The 17,822-nt window shown below is 37.8% G+C and overlaps 1 protein-coding gene across 1 annotated transcript in view; it reads right to left on the minus strand.

Annotated features, from left to right (window-relative positions):
• The window catches only part of LOC150081149 (protein zyg-11 homolog B-like), a 256,638-nt gene that overhangs the window by 149,871 nt on the left and 88,945 nt on the right, over positions 1-17,822 (minus strand). The window contains exon 5 of the mRNA XM_090382030.1: positions 15,435-15,611. Within this exon, the coding sequence (XP_090238156.1) occupies positions 15,435-15,611 (177 nt within the window). The remainder of the gene's footprint in view (positions 1-15,434; positions 15,612-17,822) is intronic.

A 17,822-nucleotide genomic window follows, 5' to 3' on the forward strand; every position in this document is an offset into this window, starting at 1 on the left:
AAACAAGTTGCTCTGATTAATGGCAGCTTATCACTTCCACATTGGAAGTGATAAACTGTCATCTATGGCAATGTGTGGGCAACAGTGGGTCCCAATAGGGGCCCAATGGCTAAATGGTCAGAGAAACAAAACATACCACTCCCCACACACTTTTTAAATCTCTGGCCTCCACAGAGTTCTGTGTCACTTACAAAGAATACAATGCAGAGATGGAGAAAACCCATGGTGCCATCAGACAACTAACACACTTTACACTGTCCAACTACAAAGCACATGAAAGCAAAGATTAGGAACCGCAGAACTGCAAGACGCCTGGACCGGACTATTTAGAGCCTGAAATAATAAAGAAATGGTAGAATACATCCCAGATCACATATTAAAACTCTTTAACCACTGCCTACACACCAGCCGCTTCCCATCTGCTTGGAAAGAAGTCAATGTACGCCTCATCCTGAAAAACCTGAACAAGCCACAGAACTAGACAAACTCATACAGACCCCTCTCTCAGTTTTTAGTAAACTTTTTGAGCACCTACATAACAGAATAGTCGCTCTCTATAACAATGCAGGCCTACAATCACCAATGAGGAGTCTGCTGAGGATGCTTGGCCACCAAAGAGAGTCAAATGTTCCGGCAAAGTCATTTGAGATCACCAGGAAATATTTTTTGGTGGAGTTTTTTTGCAGCAGAGATGATGCTTTCCAGTGCATCAACAGTGGAGAACTCCTCTTTAAATCCATATTGGTTATTCTGATGAAGAAGTCAAAAATAACAACTACCATATAATGGAGTTGATGAATTTATGCAGTGGCAATACTGATCATTTCAGGCGCCTCCGTAGCCAGGTGGGAAGGAGCAGCAGTGCATAGCACACGCTTCTTGATTAGACCGGGGTTCGAGCCCTGTCACCACCAAATATGGAGGATGCAGAAAGGTCAGGGAATGACCACCGCATATCCCAAAGCAATATGGCCTTAGTTGCTAATGCTCCTAAAAACCAAATAACAACAACAACAACTGATCATTTCATTTCTTGGTTGGCAAAAAATCGCATTTTGCAAAATACAGCTTTTTGTGAAGTTTTCAATCTTGAAATGCGGCTTACAAAAAGAAAATGTAAAACTGATGTGTTTATATGGGGTTGTAAGAAACCTTGCCATAAAACAGAGTATTAGACAAATCATTTTTTGATGATAGTAGATTATCGTTATCTCAAAATTTATTATTTCTATATTTCTGATCCCAAGACTGGTCTAAAGATTGCATTGCTCTTGATTTAAATATCAATAAAAACACTGTTACTAAAAAAATGCAAAGGTTTGAGGGAGATCTGCATGATATCAATAATTGATTCAGACAGTTAATTAGGGGGGGGGGGATTTCAGAAAAATGGAATACCTATCGAAGTTGAAATTAATGAATTAGCATTTTTCAAAAGAAAATATAATAGAGGACGACTAATAGGAACACAATGGGTTTTTGGTGCATTCGAAAGAATTATCAAATGATATTTTTTAGTTCCGGTAGAAAATAGAAATAAAACACCTCTATTATCAATTATAAGAGAGAATACAGAGGTACAAGAATCATCAGTGATGGATGGCCTGCATATAAAGATCTCTACCGAGACATTAATTATACCCGTGATGAAGTTATTCATTGCTATAATTTTGTTTCTCCAGATGATTCAAGTACGACGAAGGAAAATTATCCAATGGTATTCCTTCGCAGTTTCAAAAAAAGGCAGGGCTAATAATGGTGTCATTAGAATTTCTCCCACATTTTTCGATTTGATTCAACAATTTAAAGCTATGGCCCAACGGTCACAGCAAGTGTAACTATGTATTGAAATTGTTGGGGTTCCCCTCAGGGAAATCCCTGAATAATATAAAACCAATTCTTCTCTTTATAAAAAAAAAAAAAAAAAAACACACACTATGAAATGAGATATCCCTACTATGTTTACGATGTAAATCAATAAAACATTTCAATTATGAAGTATTTATATTGTTAAATAAAATATTTCTTAATTTAAATGTTACATTGCCAAAATATATAAAATGCTAAACATATTTTAAATTTTTACATTTATACTCTTTCCCCTGAAAAATCTGCTATTACATATTTTAATCCTCCAAACCTGAAGCAATTCTGCTAAAACTAGCAGGAAAACCGCTAAATTGGCAACACTGCCAGTAATGAGGTGGACTAGAGCTCCCAACATCCTGTCTTCGAACTCTTCCATGGCTAAATTGGCGATAATTGCACTAACAGGTGAACCCATGGCCACCTGCTGGTACCTTTTGGAACTGGAAATGGCTAGAGAGTTTAAGGATATGTTCATCTGGACACTATAGTCTCAATAGGGATAAGGGCTGTCGCATTCATCCACTAATTGAAGCCCTTATCCTAAGGAGAGATGAATGGTTTAGAGTAGTTCATTCCATTTCCAACGCATGAGAAGTGAACCATGCACAGGTGCCATAGTTCGTATCGCGGACCACTGATGCCAAAAGCTCCTGTTTTAGTGGTTCTTGGTGATTTTAAACATCTTTTTAGCACTTTTAATTTTATATTTTATTACATTTTATTCTTGTTATACCATTTTATTTCATTTTAATATACAGTTTATACAGGCAGTATGTGTATTTTTATTTTTGTTTAATATTTTATCGATCTGAGTCTGTTTTAGTAGCATCATAGATGAATCAGAGTTCCTGACTCCAGAGGCCTCTTCAATGAATTTAAAAAAAGTTGAAAAGTAGTATGGTATAGAGTAAGCTTAGGTAGCATATACTGATCCTAAGCAAAGCTTATTGTTTGATGTTTGCATTATGAGTTATATAATATGTTAATAATCATTATTATATAGAATTTATGGGCTAGTGCCATTGCGGTGGCAAAAGATATACAGAGAACAACTTGTCTTTGTTTTTCCTTTCAATTTGGGTGGTTGATCCCAGAAAAAGTCACCCAAATTGTAGGTATAACAGCAATAAGTTTTTATATATTATCCTTTGTGTATAGGCAACATACTTCACCCATGCATTCTCTATAGATTTATCTAGTGATGTCTTTTACGATAATCTTCCCCATAAACTGATACATATATTTAATAAAATAATATAGTATATACAGTAGAACCCAGATAAGAAATTCCTGCATAAGAAGTTTTCCACTGTACTAGGTTTGGTTTTGTAACCCAATTTCAACTCTATATATTGTAATATATTATTTTCCCACATATGAAGTTTCCCGGATAAGTTTTCCCACATAAAAAGTTTGTGATAAAGAATACACAGAAATTATTATTATGAGTATTATTATTATGACACTTTCTCACTTAATACATTTTTTAAATATACAAATTATTTTTAATATTAAAAAAATATTAAACAATATAAACATTTTGGTAATTGAACAAGTGAAATGGTATTGTTTTTGATATACATGTATCTCATATTGTGAATGCCTTCACATCAAGTTGCTCAGATATTGCACTACTTCCAATAAGCAATGCTTTGCCAATGGAGAAGACTAATGTTACTTGTTCTTGGCAGATACCACCCAGGAGTGGTATCTGCCAAGAACAAGGAACATTGGCAGATACCACCCAGGAGTGGTAGTATCCACCGAGAATCCGCTGGCAAAGAATTGCTTATTTGAAATAGTTCAAATATCAGGGCAACTTGTGAAGGCATTCACAACATGAGATATTACAAAAACAATGCTTCACCTACATAGGTGATTTACTACAAACTAAAATGATGCTTGGCATTAATTTGTTCAATTAGTGAATTTCTTGTAGTCTGGGGTGCTAAAATCTTTTTAGTATAAACATTTTGATATAATGGAAGTGACATATTGCAATTGTTTTCATCGATATCAATTAGTATTAGTAATGGCCGCATGGTGCAAGAAAGTCTATGGCTTATGCTGCACCAGCCAAAAAAAAAAAAAAAAAAAAATTTTAAAAAATTTAAAAAATCTGAACAAAACAATGATAAAAACAAAAAAATTAAAATAAATAATAATAATTAATAAAACAAAAAGGAAATTAAACCTATCATCCTATGCACTTCCCTTACCCGAAAGTACTATCCAGATGACCCATGAATTTCCCCAAACTGTCAGCCTTACCACCCATGAAGGCAACTTATTCCAGTAATTTATAACTCGCTGGCTAAAATAAAACTTCCTGCAGTCCAATCTAAACATTTCTCCCCGTAACTTGAATTTATGTCCCCTAGTTCTAGCATAATTTATAATCTTAAAAATTTTGTCCTCATTCATTTTACTGATGCCTCTCAGAGCCTTAAACACCTCAATCAAATCTCCTCTAAGGTGTCTAGTTTCCAAACTTTGCAACCCACATATTCAAAGTCTTTCTTCATAAGGACGCCCTTTTACCGATCTCACCAGGCGAGTTACCCGTCTTTGCACCCTTTCAAGAAGCTCGATGTCTTTCTTTAGGTGCAGTCTCCATACTTGAACACAGTATTCCAAGTGTGGTCTAACATAAGCCTTATATAATGGGATTATCACGTCCCTATCTCTACTTGCAAAAGTTCGATAGATCATCGATAGGACACCATGGGCCTTCCTTGCAACCTGTTTACAATGATCAGAGAATTTCATATCTGACCGTATCGTAACACCCAAGTCCCTTTCCTCCAGTACTGGGTTTAGTTGAACTCCACCAAGTGAATAAGTTATTTTGGGATTACTGTTTCCCAGGTGTAATACCTTACACTTTGTTGGATTAAAGCATAGCTGCCATTTTTCTGACCATTCCTGAAGTCTATCTAGGTCTCACTGAAGAAGCTCAGCTTGACAGTGATCATTAACTACTCTACCAATTTTAACATCATCTGCAAATTTAGACATCACGCCCTCTATCCCTTCATCAATGTCGTTTATGAAAATTAAAAACAACAGTGGTCTTAATACTGATCCTTGGGGAATCCCACTTCTTATATCAACCCAATCTGAGGAATAGCCATTAATCACAACCCTCTGCCTCCTGCCCTGAAGCCATCCTTCTATCCATCTAAGGATTTTCCCAGTGATTCCAACCTGTTCCAGCTTATAAAGCAACCGCTCATGTGGGACTGAGTCAAAAGCTTTGCTGAAATCTAAATAAACAATGTCAAAATTATTCCCTAAATCCAGCTCGTGAGTGATCCTTTCAAAATAGCGAACCAGATTTGTTAAACATGATTTTCCCTTTACAAAACCATGCTGAGTATCCTTGAGAATTTCAATTTGATCCAAATGATACTGAATTCCACCCTTGATCATTGCCTCCATAATTTTCCCTACTACTGAAGTCAGACTGACAGGTCGATAATTTCCAACTTCACTTTTAGAGCCACCCTTATGTATGGGAGATACATTTGAACTTTTCCAATCCAAGGGAATCTCCCCAGAGTCTAGTGATGCTCGCATAATTAGCCTCAATGGGCCAATGCATTCGCTTGCCGCCTCTCTTAAGATCATAGGGTATATTCCATCAACTCCAGGAGCCTTATTGGTCTGTAGGCTCGAAAGTTTTTTCATTAAATAATCTTGTGAAATTTCAATATCATGAATTACATATTTTTTAACTTCGCTTCCACAATTTCCTATTGCCACAAAAGGTTTTTCATTTGTAAATATCGATGCAAAATAACTGTTGAGTTCATCTGCAATGGCAGCTGGTGTATTTAATACTATCCCCTTTCCCTTACGTAAAAGGTCCAATCTGGTTTGTCCTGCTCTTCTTGGCATTTATATATGTCAAAAATTCTTTATCCCCCCCCCCTCTTTGCTCTGTTTGCTAGTGATTTCTCATAAACTGTCTTGTGGAACTTTTCTGTGGCTCTATTACACATCACCTTGTAGCTGTTATAGGCTTCAGTACTTTTTATTGCTCTGTAACTTTTCCATGCCACCTTTTTCTGCTCAAGTAATATGGCAACTTCACTATTCATCCAACTTGGAACCCTCCTCGTGGAGTATTTTTTTTTAATGGTATATATGCATTCAAGGCATCTGTGATTAATGTTTTAAAAGCGTACCACAGTTCAAATGTATTCATTTTCTGCACGTTAATAGAGGTCATGTAGTACCTTAAGGCATCGTAATTTCCTTTTCTGAAATTAAAACCCATTCCTTTCCCTTTTACTTCTGCTACCTCTCTTGTCATCATCCACCGTGATCACTTCCTGCTACTGGTTCCTCTACTGTCAGCCCTGTTATGCCATCTGATTCATGTGTGATGATGAGGTCTAGGATATTCTTTTCTCTAGTACTTTCCCTGACATGTTGATACAAATAACAGTCATCTAGCTGATTTAAAAATTTTGTCCCCATGTCGAGTTTCCTTCCCATTTACTCCAATCAATTAGAGGCAAACTGAAATCACCCATAATAAGGTATTGACGCTTACTTGCCCATTCCATTTGCATGTAGAGGCTTTTGTCATAATCTTCACAATCACATGGTCTGTAGTTTACTCCTACTCGCATTATACCTTTGTTTCCAACAATCTCACACCATACAGACTCTATACTAGCATGTGAAATGTCTGAATACGGGAAAGCTATCGTTGCACTCCGGCTGCTTCTGATAAGAAGCATTACCCCACCACCTCTTCTATCTACCCTATCCTTCCTAAATACATTATACAAGCCGTACTTAAACTCATCATCGCCAATTTCCGGGTGGCACCACATATCTGTAAGCCCTATTATGTCCGCATTACTTGTTTTAATCAGCAGTTCAAATTCACTCATTTTATTGACGACACTTCTAACGTTACTGTATAAACAATTAAGATTTACTTCTAACGTTACTGTATAAACAATTAAGATTTACTGTTCTTGTATATTTAACAACCCTAACACAACCCTTGACGTTTTTTAGGCTCTCTTCCCTGATATTAGCCACCCGCTCACGTGAAATGTTTCTGCCCACAGAACATCTAGATAATATGTCCAGTTGGGGTAACAGATAAGAACTCTTAAGGTATGTGCAAGAGTTACTTTGACCAATATTATCAGATAAACCTGTGTCAGTATTACCCACATCCCCCCCCCCCTAACTAGCAGTTTCCCTGAACCTTTAAGGTATCCTCAATAATACTGGCAAAAACTTTTGCACCACCTTTGTTTAAGTGTATCCCATCTCTACAAAACAAATTCCTTCTACCTACAAGTGTGAGCCATGCTGATAGAAATTTCCCCCCTAAAGCCTTGCAGATTCCTTCAAGTCTTGAGTTAATCCACAAGGCTCTTAAAATATAATCCCTCCTATCGTGTCTGGGCAGAATTGCAGACACATGGACATTAGCATTGGCATTAGTAGAGGCATATGATGCAAGAAAGCAAGCTTATTCAGCATCAGCCAAAAAAAAAAAAAAAAAAACCCTCTCCCATTTCACCCCTCCGTTCATTCGAAATACCTGTCCAGTTGAGCTTTAAATTTGTTTAGGCTATCAACTTCAACAACAAGTTCTACAGGGATGGGATACACTTAAATAGAAAGGGTGCAAGAATTTTTGCTGATGCTGTCGAGGCAGTGTTAGGTGGGTCGGAAAACTGCTAGTTGGGGGGGATACAAGGACTAATATATTAACAGTAGCCAGTGGCAGAGGTGGAAGTGATTCTTGCACTGCTTCTATTCAAATGAGCAGAAGTCTGAAAAACAAGATGCAGGATATTTCAGAGACTGCTGGTAGTCATTGCGGTACAAGTAAACACATGGGTTGTGTTAGGGTAGCTAAGAATAGAAACAGGTGCATGTATACCTGCGTGTACACCAATGCTAGGAGTTTGGTAAATAAATTTGATGAATTTGAGGTATTGCTCAAAACATCAAAGGCAGATATTGTTGGGATATCAGAGACGTGGTGTCACACAGATATAAGTAATGCGGAACTGGAATTTGGGGAATACAATGTGTATAGAAAGGATAGACAGGACAGGAGGGGAGGAGGCGTTATGCTATTAATTAAGAAACACATAAAGTCCAAGGAAGTGAAGCCAGTCGACATCGATGGACAGGGCAGTGTCGAGTCAGTTTGGTGTGACATAAGCATAGGGAAATCAAAATTGAAAGTAGGAGTGTGCTATAGGCCTAATGACTCTGATGAGTATAATAAGATATTGTACAGGGAAATAGAGTGGGCCAGTAAATCAGAGAGTCTTATAATGGGGGACTTTAATTTCCCAGATATTGACTGGAATTTGTGGGTTGGTCACTCGCACACTAGCAAGGCTTTTGTGGATTTATTGGATGATTGTTTTCTACATCAGTATGTTCGTGAGGCAACAAGAGGGAGCAATACTCTTGATCTGATTATCAGTAGTGATTCTTCATGCATTAAGAACCTGCAGATAAATGAACCACTAGGTGGCAGTGATCACAGTGTGTTGAAGTGGAATTTACTCAAGGAGGTAACTACCATCAGAGGTAAAGGGAAGGGTTTTTGTTTTCGTAAAGGAGACTATGATGGTCTGAGAGAGTATTTAAATTCTATACAGTGGGACCAACTGATGATGTTACCAACAGCAAACTCAAAATGGGAAGCATTCAAGGAACTAATATTGGAGGCTACCAGGCTTTACATACCAACTAAGAAATATTGTTCAAGGTTTAGGCCTAAATGGTTGTCAGATGAACTAATGAGACATGTGGCAGAGAAGAAAAATGCATGGGATACATACAAATTAATGGGTGACATGGAAGCCTATGATAGATATAAGTTGGTCTGTAACCAAGTCACAAAGGAGATTAGGCAGGCAAAGGCAGACTATGAAAAATCCTTGGCAAAGGATGCAAAGAAAAACAGAAAAGAGTTCTTTACATACTTGAACTCGAAAAGGAAAGGGATGAATCAGATTGGTCCACTGGATATTGATGGTTCAACAGTTGAGGATCCTGCTCAGGTGGCTAACAATCTAAACGAGTATTTTGCATCTACATTCACGCATGAGGAGTTATTCAGGAAGGAGAATGATGTAGGTAAAGTAAACATTGGCAGTGAGCTGGATGATTTTGTAATAACTGAGAGGAAAGTGGAGGAGAGATTGTTGAGGATAAACATAAAAAAGGCACCTGGGGTGGATGAGATCTATCCAGTTATATTAAAGGAGGCAGCAAAGGAAGTATGCAAACCCCTAGCCATAATTATGAGAGCTTCTTTGGACTCAGGGGAGGTACCCATAGACTGGAAATGTGCAAATGTAACCCCAATTCACAAAGGAGGATCAAAGGCTGACACAAGTAATTATAGACCTGTTAGTTTAACTTCTGTTCCAGGTAAATTAATGGAGGCACTGGTTAAAGAAGCACTGCAGGATCATCTAGACAAGAATTCAGTTATAGCTCAGACGCAGCATGGTTTTGTTAAGGGCAGGTCTTGCCTGACCAATTTGATTGGATACTATGATGTAGTCACAAAAGAACTGGATGCAGGGAATAACTTTGATATTATATATTTGGATCTTAGAAAGGCTTTTGATACTGTTGCACATGGAAGACTGCTGCACAAATTGGAGCAGTGTGGCATTGGAGGCAAATTGCTGCTATGGATAAGGGGATGGTTGAGTGGCAGAAGACAGAGAGTGGTAATCAATGGACACTGCTCAACGTGGACTAATGTTAATAGTGGAGTTCCTCAAGGTTCAGTGTTGGGTCCGTTGTTGTTTTCGGTGTTTATGAATGATATTGATGATGGGATATCAAGTTTAATGTCCAAGTTTGCAGATGATACAAAGGTTGGCAGGGTCGTTAAGGACAATACTGACGCTATGCTGCTGCAACAGGATCTGGAAAGGTTGAACAGATGGGCTGAGAGGTGGCAAATGAGGTTTAACATCGACAAATGTAAAGTGCTGCATATGGGAAACAGTAACCCCAGAGCAACGTATCAACTCTGCGGTACTACACTGACAGTGGTGGAGAATGAAAAGGACCTGGGGGTAATTGTGCAGGCAGATATGAAGTTCTCTGAGCAGTGCAGACGAGCTGCAAAAGTAGCTCATGGTGTCTTGTCAAAGATATACAGGAATTTTTCTAGCAGGGATAAGGAGGTGATTATTCCCTTGTATAAGGCAATGGTAAGGCCACATCTTGAGTACTGTATACAGGTCTGGAGGCCTCATTTCAAGAAGGATGTAGAGCTGCTGGAACGGGTACAGAGAAGGGCAACAAGATTAGTAAATTAGTAAATCTAACAAAGGGTTGCTCTTACGAAGAAAGGCTTAAGTTTTGCAAATTACAGAGTTTGGAGACTAGGCACCGGCGAGGTGATCTGATAGAGGTGTATAAGGCTTTGAATGGTTTGAGCTTGCTCAATGCCAATGGGATTCTTCATCTTTCTCAGAATAATCACCTCAGAGGGCATAAATTCAAATTGAGGAAGGACGGATGTCGGATAGATGTGCGGAAATTTGCCTTTGGCCAGCGGGTGGTTGGTTGGTGGAACCGACTTCCATCACTTGTTGTTGAAGTTGATAGCCTAAACAAATTTAAAGCTCAACTGGACAGGTATTTCGAACGAACGGAGGGGTGAAATGGGAGTGGGTTTTTTTTTTTTTTTTTTGGCTGATGCTGAATAAGCTTGCTTTCTTGCATCATATGCCTCTGCTAATGCTAATGCTAAAGTGATGGAAGTCGGTTCCACCAACCAACCACCCGCTGGCCAAAGGCAAATTTCCGCACATCTATCCAACATCCGTCCTTCCTCAATTTGAATTTATGCCCTCTGAGGTGATTATTCTCAGAAAGATGAAGAATCCCATTGGCATTGAGCATGCTCAAACCATTCAAAGCCTTACACCTCTATCAGATCACCTCGCCGGTGCCTAGTCTCCAGACTCTGTAATTTGCAAAACTTAAGCCTTTCTTCGTAAGAGCAACCCTTTGTTCCATTTACTAATCTTGTTGCCCTTCTCTGTACCCGTTCCAGCAGCTCTACATCCTTCTTGAAATGAGGCCTCCAGACCTGTATACAGTACTCAAGATGTGGCCTAACCATTGCCTTTTACAAGGGAATAATCACCTCCTTATCCCTGCTAGAAAAATTCCTGTATATCATTGACAAGACACCATGAGCTACTCTTGCAGCTCGTCTGCACTGCTCAGAGAACTTCATATCTGCCTGCACAATTACCCCCAGGTCCTTTTCATTCTCCACCACTGTCAGTGTAGTACCGCAGAGTTGATACATTGCTCTGGGGTTACTGTTACCCATATGTAGTACTTTACATTTGTCAATGTTAAACTTCATTTGCCACCTCTCAGCCCATCTGTTCAACCTTTCCAGATCCTGTTGCAGCAGCATAGCGTCAATAGTGTCCTTAACGACCCTGCCAACCTTTGTATCATCTGCAAACTTAGACATTAAACTTGATATCCCATCAACAATATCATTCATAAACACCGAAAACAACAATGGACCCAACACTGAACCTTGAGGAACTCCACTAATAACATTAGTCCACGTTGAGCAGTGTCCATTGATTACCACTCTCTGTCTTCTGCCACTCAACCATCCCCTTATCCATAGCAGCAATTTGCCTCCAATGCCACACTGCTCCAATTTGTGCAGCAGTCTTCCATGTGCAACAGTATCAAAAGCCTTTCTAAGATCCAAATATATAATATCAAAGTTATTCCCTGCATCCAGTTCTTTTGCATACAATCAAAGCATACAATCAAATTGGTCAGGCAAGACCTGCCCTTAACAAAACCATGCTGCGTCTGAGCTATAACTGAATTCTTGTCTAGATGATCCTGCAGTGCTTCTTTAACCAGTGCCTCCATTAATTTACCTGGAACAGAAGTTAAACTAACAGGTCTATAATTACTTGTGTCAGCCTTTGATCCTCCTTTGTGAATTGGGATTACATTTGCACATCTCCAGTCTATGGGTACCTCCCCTGAGTCCAAAGAAGCTCTCATAATTATGGCTAGGGGTTTGCATACTTCCTTTGCTGCCTCCTTTAATATAACTGGATAGATCCCATCCACCCCAGGTGCCTTTTTTATGTTTATCCTCAACAATCTCTCCTCCACTTTCCTCTCAGTTATTACAAAATCATCCAGCTCACTGCCAATGTTTACTTTACCTACATCATTCTCCTTCCTGAATAACTCCTCATGCGTGAATGTAGATGCAAAATACTCGTTTAGATTGTTAGCCACCTGAGCAGGATCCTCAACTGTTGAACCATCAATATCCAGTGGACCAATCTGATTCATTCCTTTCCTTCTCGAGTTCAAGTATGTAAAGAACTCCTTTCTGTTTTTCTTTGCATCCTTTGCCAAGGATTTTTCGTAGTCTGCCTTTGCCTGCCTAATCTCCTTTGTGACTTGGTTACAGACCAACTTATATCTATCATAGGCTTCCATGTCACCCATTAATTTGTATGTATCCCATGCATTTTTCTTCTCTGCCACATGCCTCATTAGTCCATCTGACAACCATTTAGGCCTAAACCTTGAACAATATTTCTTAGTTGGTATGTAAAGCCTGGTAGCCACCAAGATTAGTTCCTTGAATGCTTCCCATTTTGAGTTTGCTGTTGGTAACATCATCAGTTGGTCCCACTGTATAGAATTTAAATACTGTCTCAGACCATCATAGTCGCCTTTACGAAAACAAAAACCCTTCCCTTTACCTCTGATGGTAGTTACCTCCTTGAGTAAATCCCACTTCAACACACTGTGATCACTGCCACCTAGTGGTTCATTTATCTGCAGGTTCTTAATGCATGAAGAATCACTACTGATAATCAGATCAAGAGTATTGCTCCCTCTTGTTGCCTCACGAACATGCTGATGTAGAAAACAATCATCCAATAAATCCACAAAAGCCTTGCTAGTGTGCGAGTGACCAACCCACAAATTCCAGTCAATATCTGGGAAATTAAAATCCCCCATTATAAGACTCTCTGATTTACTGGCCCACTCTATTTCCCTGTACAATATATTATTATACTCATCAGAGTCATTAGGCCTATAGCACACTCCTACTCTCAATTTTGATTTCCCTATGCTTATGTCACACCAAACTGACTCGACACTGCCCTGTCCATCGATGTCAACTGGCTTCACTTCCTTTGACTTTATGTGTTTCTTAATTAATAGCATAACCCCTCCTCCCCTCCTGTCCTGTCTATCCTTTCTATATACATTGTATTCCCCAAATTCCAGTTCCGCATTACTTATATCTGTGTGACACCACGTCTCTGATATCCCAACAATATCTGCCTTTGATGTTTTGAGCAATACCTCAAATTCATCAAATTTATTTACCAAACTCCTAGCATTGGTGTACACGCAGGTATACATGCACCTGTTTCTATTCTTAGCTACCCTAACACAACCCATGTGTTTACTTGTAACGCAATGACTACCAGCAGTCTCTGAAATATCCTGCATCTTGTTTTTCAGACTTCTGCTCATTTGAATAGAAGCAGTGCAAGAATCACTTCCACCTCTGCCAGTGGCTACTGTTAATCTATTAGTCCTTGTATCCCCCCCTCAATTATGGCCTAGCTCGCGACATTTCCTCAGCATGGTCCTGTATTTTTCCAACAAATTGTCAGATCATGTACGTTTAATATCATTAGTCCCCACATGAATAATAATATTCTCTTTACCCCCTTTAAAATCTGACAATCTGTTGGTGACATCATCAATAGTTGCTCCCGGTAGACATATCCTGGTTCTACTCCACCTATCCTTATTACAAAAAATATTCCCCGTTTCCCTGACAATGGAGTCTCCTAATAAAACAATGTCCTTTTTAACCAGAGTAGTTTGCACTTGGTTTTTCTGTTTTGAGGCTCGAATCGGGTGTGCATCACTTGGTAGATTGCTGGAGTCTTGAGTCCCTGACGAGCTCCCAGATGCATTATTCTCGAGGGCAAGCACCCATTTTTTCAGGGTGCTCAAATTGTTCCATCAGTGCACCAAATTGTAATTTAAGATCGGTGCACTCCTTACATCGATCACAAAGAAATGAATCCCCAGGTGAGGTAGGATTAGTCACCAGGTCGACTTTGGAAAACATTCCACAGGTTCCACAACGGATTAAATCATGACTCACCCGTAAATCGCTATCGGCTATTTCCGTGTGAGTCACGATATCCTGTGACATGTTTAAGACAAGTCCAACGGAGAGAAGGAAATTACAAAGGCAGATCTCGTAACTACCATTATAAAATTAAATAAATATCAATGAAAGTTAACTTTAAAAAATTATATCAATAATATTATTAAAATCAAACTGTTACAGGAAAACCTATAAAAAAATAATCCAACAATATCTAAATACATCAAATATTTAAAAGCACTATCCAAAAGTAAGCACACTTAACTGAGGAGCCCTGACTAAGCACGTCTGCTCACCTCGAATGCCAACACACTAAGGGATGGGGTCGGCCAACTTCATGTGGCCAATCCTATCCATAACTGGATAGGGTCGGCCCTATCTGTAATGCATTTGCCGTTAAGTTAAGTTCTTATGGTTGTGAATAGCTGCTCTGTCTTATTCCTTGCAACTTGGTAATGAGTTTAATGAACAGAATGCTAAGCAATTAGAAATCCTCAGTTCAAAAATGTTTCCCATAGGCAGAGTGAAATATTTATAATTCTGAAATAGTACTTAAAAATCATCTTTAAGTTATGTATGTGTACTTTTCATTTTTAAAGTTAATATTTCATACCCTTATGTGATTTTCCCTTCTTTCTTTTCCTCATGAGAAGTTCTAAACCTCTGGTCCTTCGGGAAAACTTCTTATCCGGGTTTCACTGTATATTAGATGTTTGTTGATTTGGTTTTTATGAGCATTAGCAACTAGGCCATATTGCTCCGGAAATATGCGGTGGTTATTCCCTGACCTTTCCGCATATATTAGATTATGGACATACTGTATCTATTGCCACTGCAATGGCACTATGCCCATAAATTCCATGTAATAATGATTATCAACATACTATATAACACACACACTGCAAAAAAGGTTAACTACACATACAAATGCAGTAATAATTAAATGAAGTAATTTTTATAAATTAAGTACATGAGGATAATGATCTCATATCTAAAGTGAGCATAAGCCCAAGCTTGTCACTGAAGAGGAAATGCACCCCAAAACCATAAAAATATATCATAGTGGCTCTTTTTATCATAAATTAGTATTGTTTATTATTTTTTTTTTCACAATAAATCTTTTTTTAATCTTGTTGTTTTGACATCTGCCATTTCTAGCTGTAAAATATCATCTAGATCTCTTTCCCACCCCATATTTTAGAATAAGTGAAATGGAGAAATCATCTTAGAAGTAACAAGAAAGAATTGCTCCAACCTTGCATAACAAGATAAGGAGGTTAAAAAAAAAAAAAAAAAAGACCATTAATTTACACAAACTAAAAGTTACCTGCTGATGATCTGGGAAATTTTCCATAGCAGTTAAAGTCAAATTCACAATTCCCTTTAACCAACGAGGGTGGATTTTCTGGCCCAGACTTCCTTTAGATAAATTATAAAGACATGCTGTAGCAGCCATTTGAATTCCTAGTACTTTTGGATGGTATATCATTCCAGGTAATATTAGCTATAAAAATAATAACAAGGAAACTTACAAAAGAGAAATAATATTCTACATTTTATGTTACAATCCCCTCACCCCCCAAACTGTATATTTCACAAAACAATATTTAAAATATAAGAAGTGGTCATATTGTCATGGAATGCTACATTTTCCTTCAGGATTTAGAAATATAAACTATTTAAAAGTAATCACTGTGCCCTTTGACAACAATGGCAATATAAAATCCTTTTAATAAGCAGTATCATATACAGTGCCTTTTTTTAGAAATTCCCTGGTAATAAATTATGCCCTATGTAACTACAATTAAAGTATGCCTATTTAGGAGCTATCTGGGGCAAGAAAAATGGAAGAAATAGAAACAGACTTGGATGGTATATTCTTAGAGAATAAATAAATGAATATCAGTCCAATTATCAAACAACTCAACATAAATAGATAACATCAGAAGAGCAAGAGAGACACATACAGCAATCAGAGGAGCTTACACCGAGATAAAAAAAATGTATAATAAACTTTAAAATAAACATGTGTACAATAAAAGTAGATAAGCAGAAAAGGGAAGACTCTTCAAGCCACACATCCATTAAGCACACAACATTTCACCAGAGAAAATATCACAAATAATTTTAAAACAGTATCCTTTATTCTGTATAAAATAAAATATGATTTATGTATAATTATTTCCTAAATTTAGTTATTTATATATGGGAGAAATCAATCCAGAGATTTTATTCTAATTTCAAAGGATATGAGGGCACACTTAGATCTGATGGAGTTTTTTCAGATGGATACAGAAATTAATTTTATCTTATACAGATGGAAAAGAAATAACTTAAGGTCACATTTTTGCAAAATGTTTTAGGGGATTCAGTTACTAATAGACTGGAGACAGGGATTATTAGAATTTTGTACAGACCTGATCTTAACCAGATGAAAGAGAATCCTGAAAGAGTAGACTATGATTACTTTTGGCAGAAGCTGACCAAATTGTAGAACCATATACCATAGCAAGAGGTATATGAATTTCAATGCATTTACTACTGTAGTATAGTCAGAGATGCGAATCCATTCCATTCCTTAAATTCCATGCACATTTCACATTTAGTTTTTGAATTTTGAAGATGTGTTTTAAATGAAAGTTCAGAATCAAAGTAAATTCTGAGACCCATGCGGACTCCAATTTTTTAAACAATGGATTTTCCAACAACAGAAACGCTAAAATAGTGCAGATCAACTCATGACTGAAAGATCAGCAGGTTTAAGACAAGTCCAACGGAGAGAAGGAAATTACAAATTATTTTTAGACAATAATTAACATGGTTATCGTTTCTCAATGCTTGATATGGCCCATTTTTCTCATGTTGTCTACATACACAATTCATCATCATCATCAGCCATTTTCAATCCACTGCAGGATGAAGGCCTCTCCAGCAACTTTCCAGTTCCTTCTGTTTTGAGCACTGGCCATCCATTTACTACTCAAAAACTCATGAACTTCATCTATCCATCTCCGCCTTTGTCTTCCAGGTTTTCTTCTAGCTCCTCTTGGGTACCATTCTGTTATTTTCTTAGTCCATCTGTCATCATGTCTTCGAGCTATGTGTCCTGCCCAAGACCATTTTAGTTCTTTAGTTTTGATAAGAATGTCCTTTACTTGAGTTTGCTGCCTAATCCATGTATTTCTCTTCATATCTAACAGTCTGATTCCCAATATAATTCGTTCCATTCTTCGCTGTGTAGTTCTTAGCTTCTCTTCCATTCTTTTGGTGAGTGCCCAAGTTTCACTTCCATAAGTCATGGTGGGGAGTATACATTGGTTCATTATTTTACGTTTCAGACAAACTGGGATATTGCTCTTCAGTATGTGACTATATTTCCTGAATGCTATCCATCCAAAATTTATTCTTCTCTTGACTTCCAGCCATTTATCATTATTACAGCTAATAACTTGTCCCAGATAAGTATATTACTCCACCTTTTCAATTACTGCTCCTTCAATCATTATTTACATTTCTGTGGCATACTTGTTCGTCATTACTTTTGTTTTAGCCATATTCATCTTTAGTCCAAAATCTTTACTAACTGTGCATAACTGATTAAGATTTTTCTCTAATTCTTTGGGATCGTGGCTTATGACCACAATGTCATCTGCAAATCGTAAATGGTTTAGGTACTCTCCGTTCACATTGACTCCTTTCTGCGACCAGTCTAATC

The sequence above is a fragment of the Mastigoproctus giganteus genome, chromosome 9 (assembly GCF_048544385.1).
Source record: "Mastigoproctus giganteus isolate SK-2022 chromosome 9, ASM4854438v1, whole genome shotgun sequence".
NCBI lineage: Eukaryota > Metazoa > Arthropoda > Arachnida > Uropygi > Thelyphonidae > Mastigoproctus > Mastigoproctus giganteus.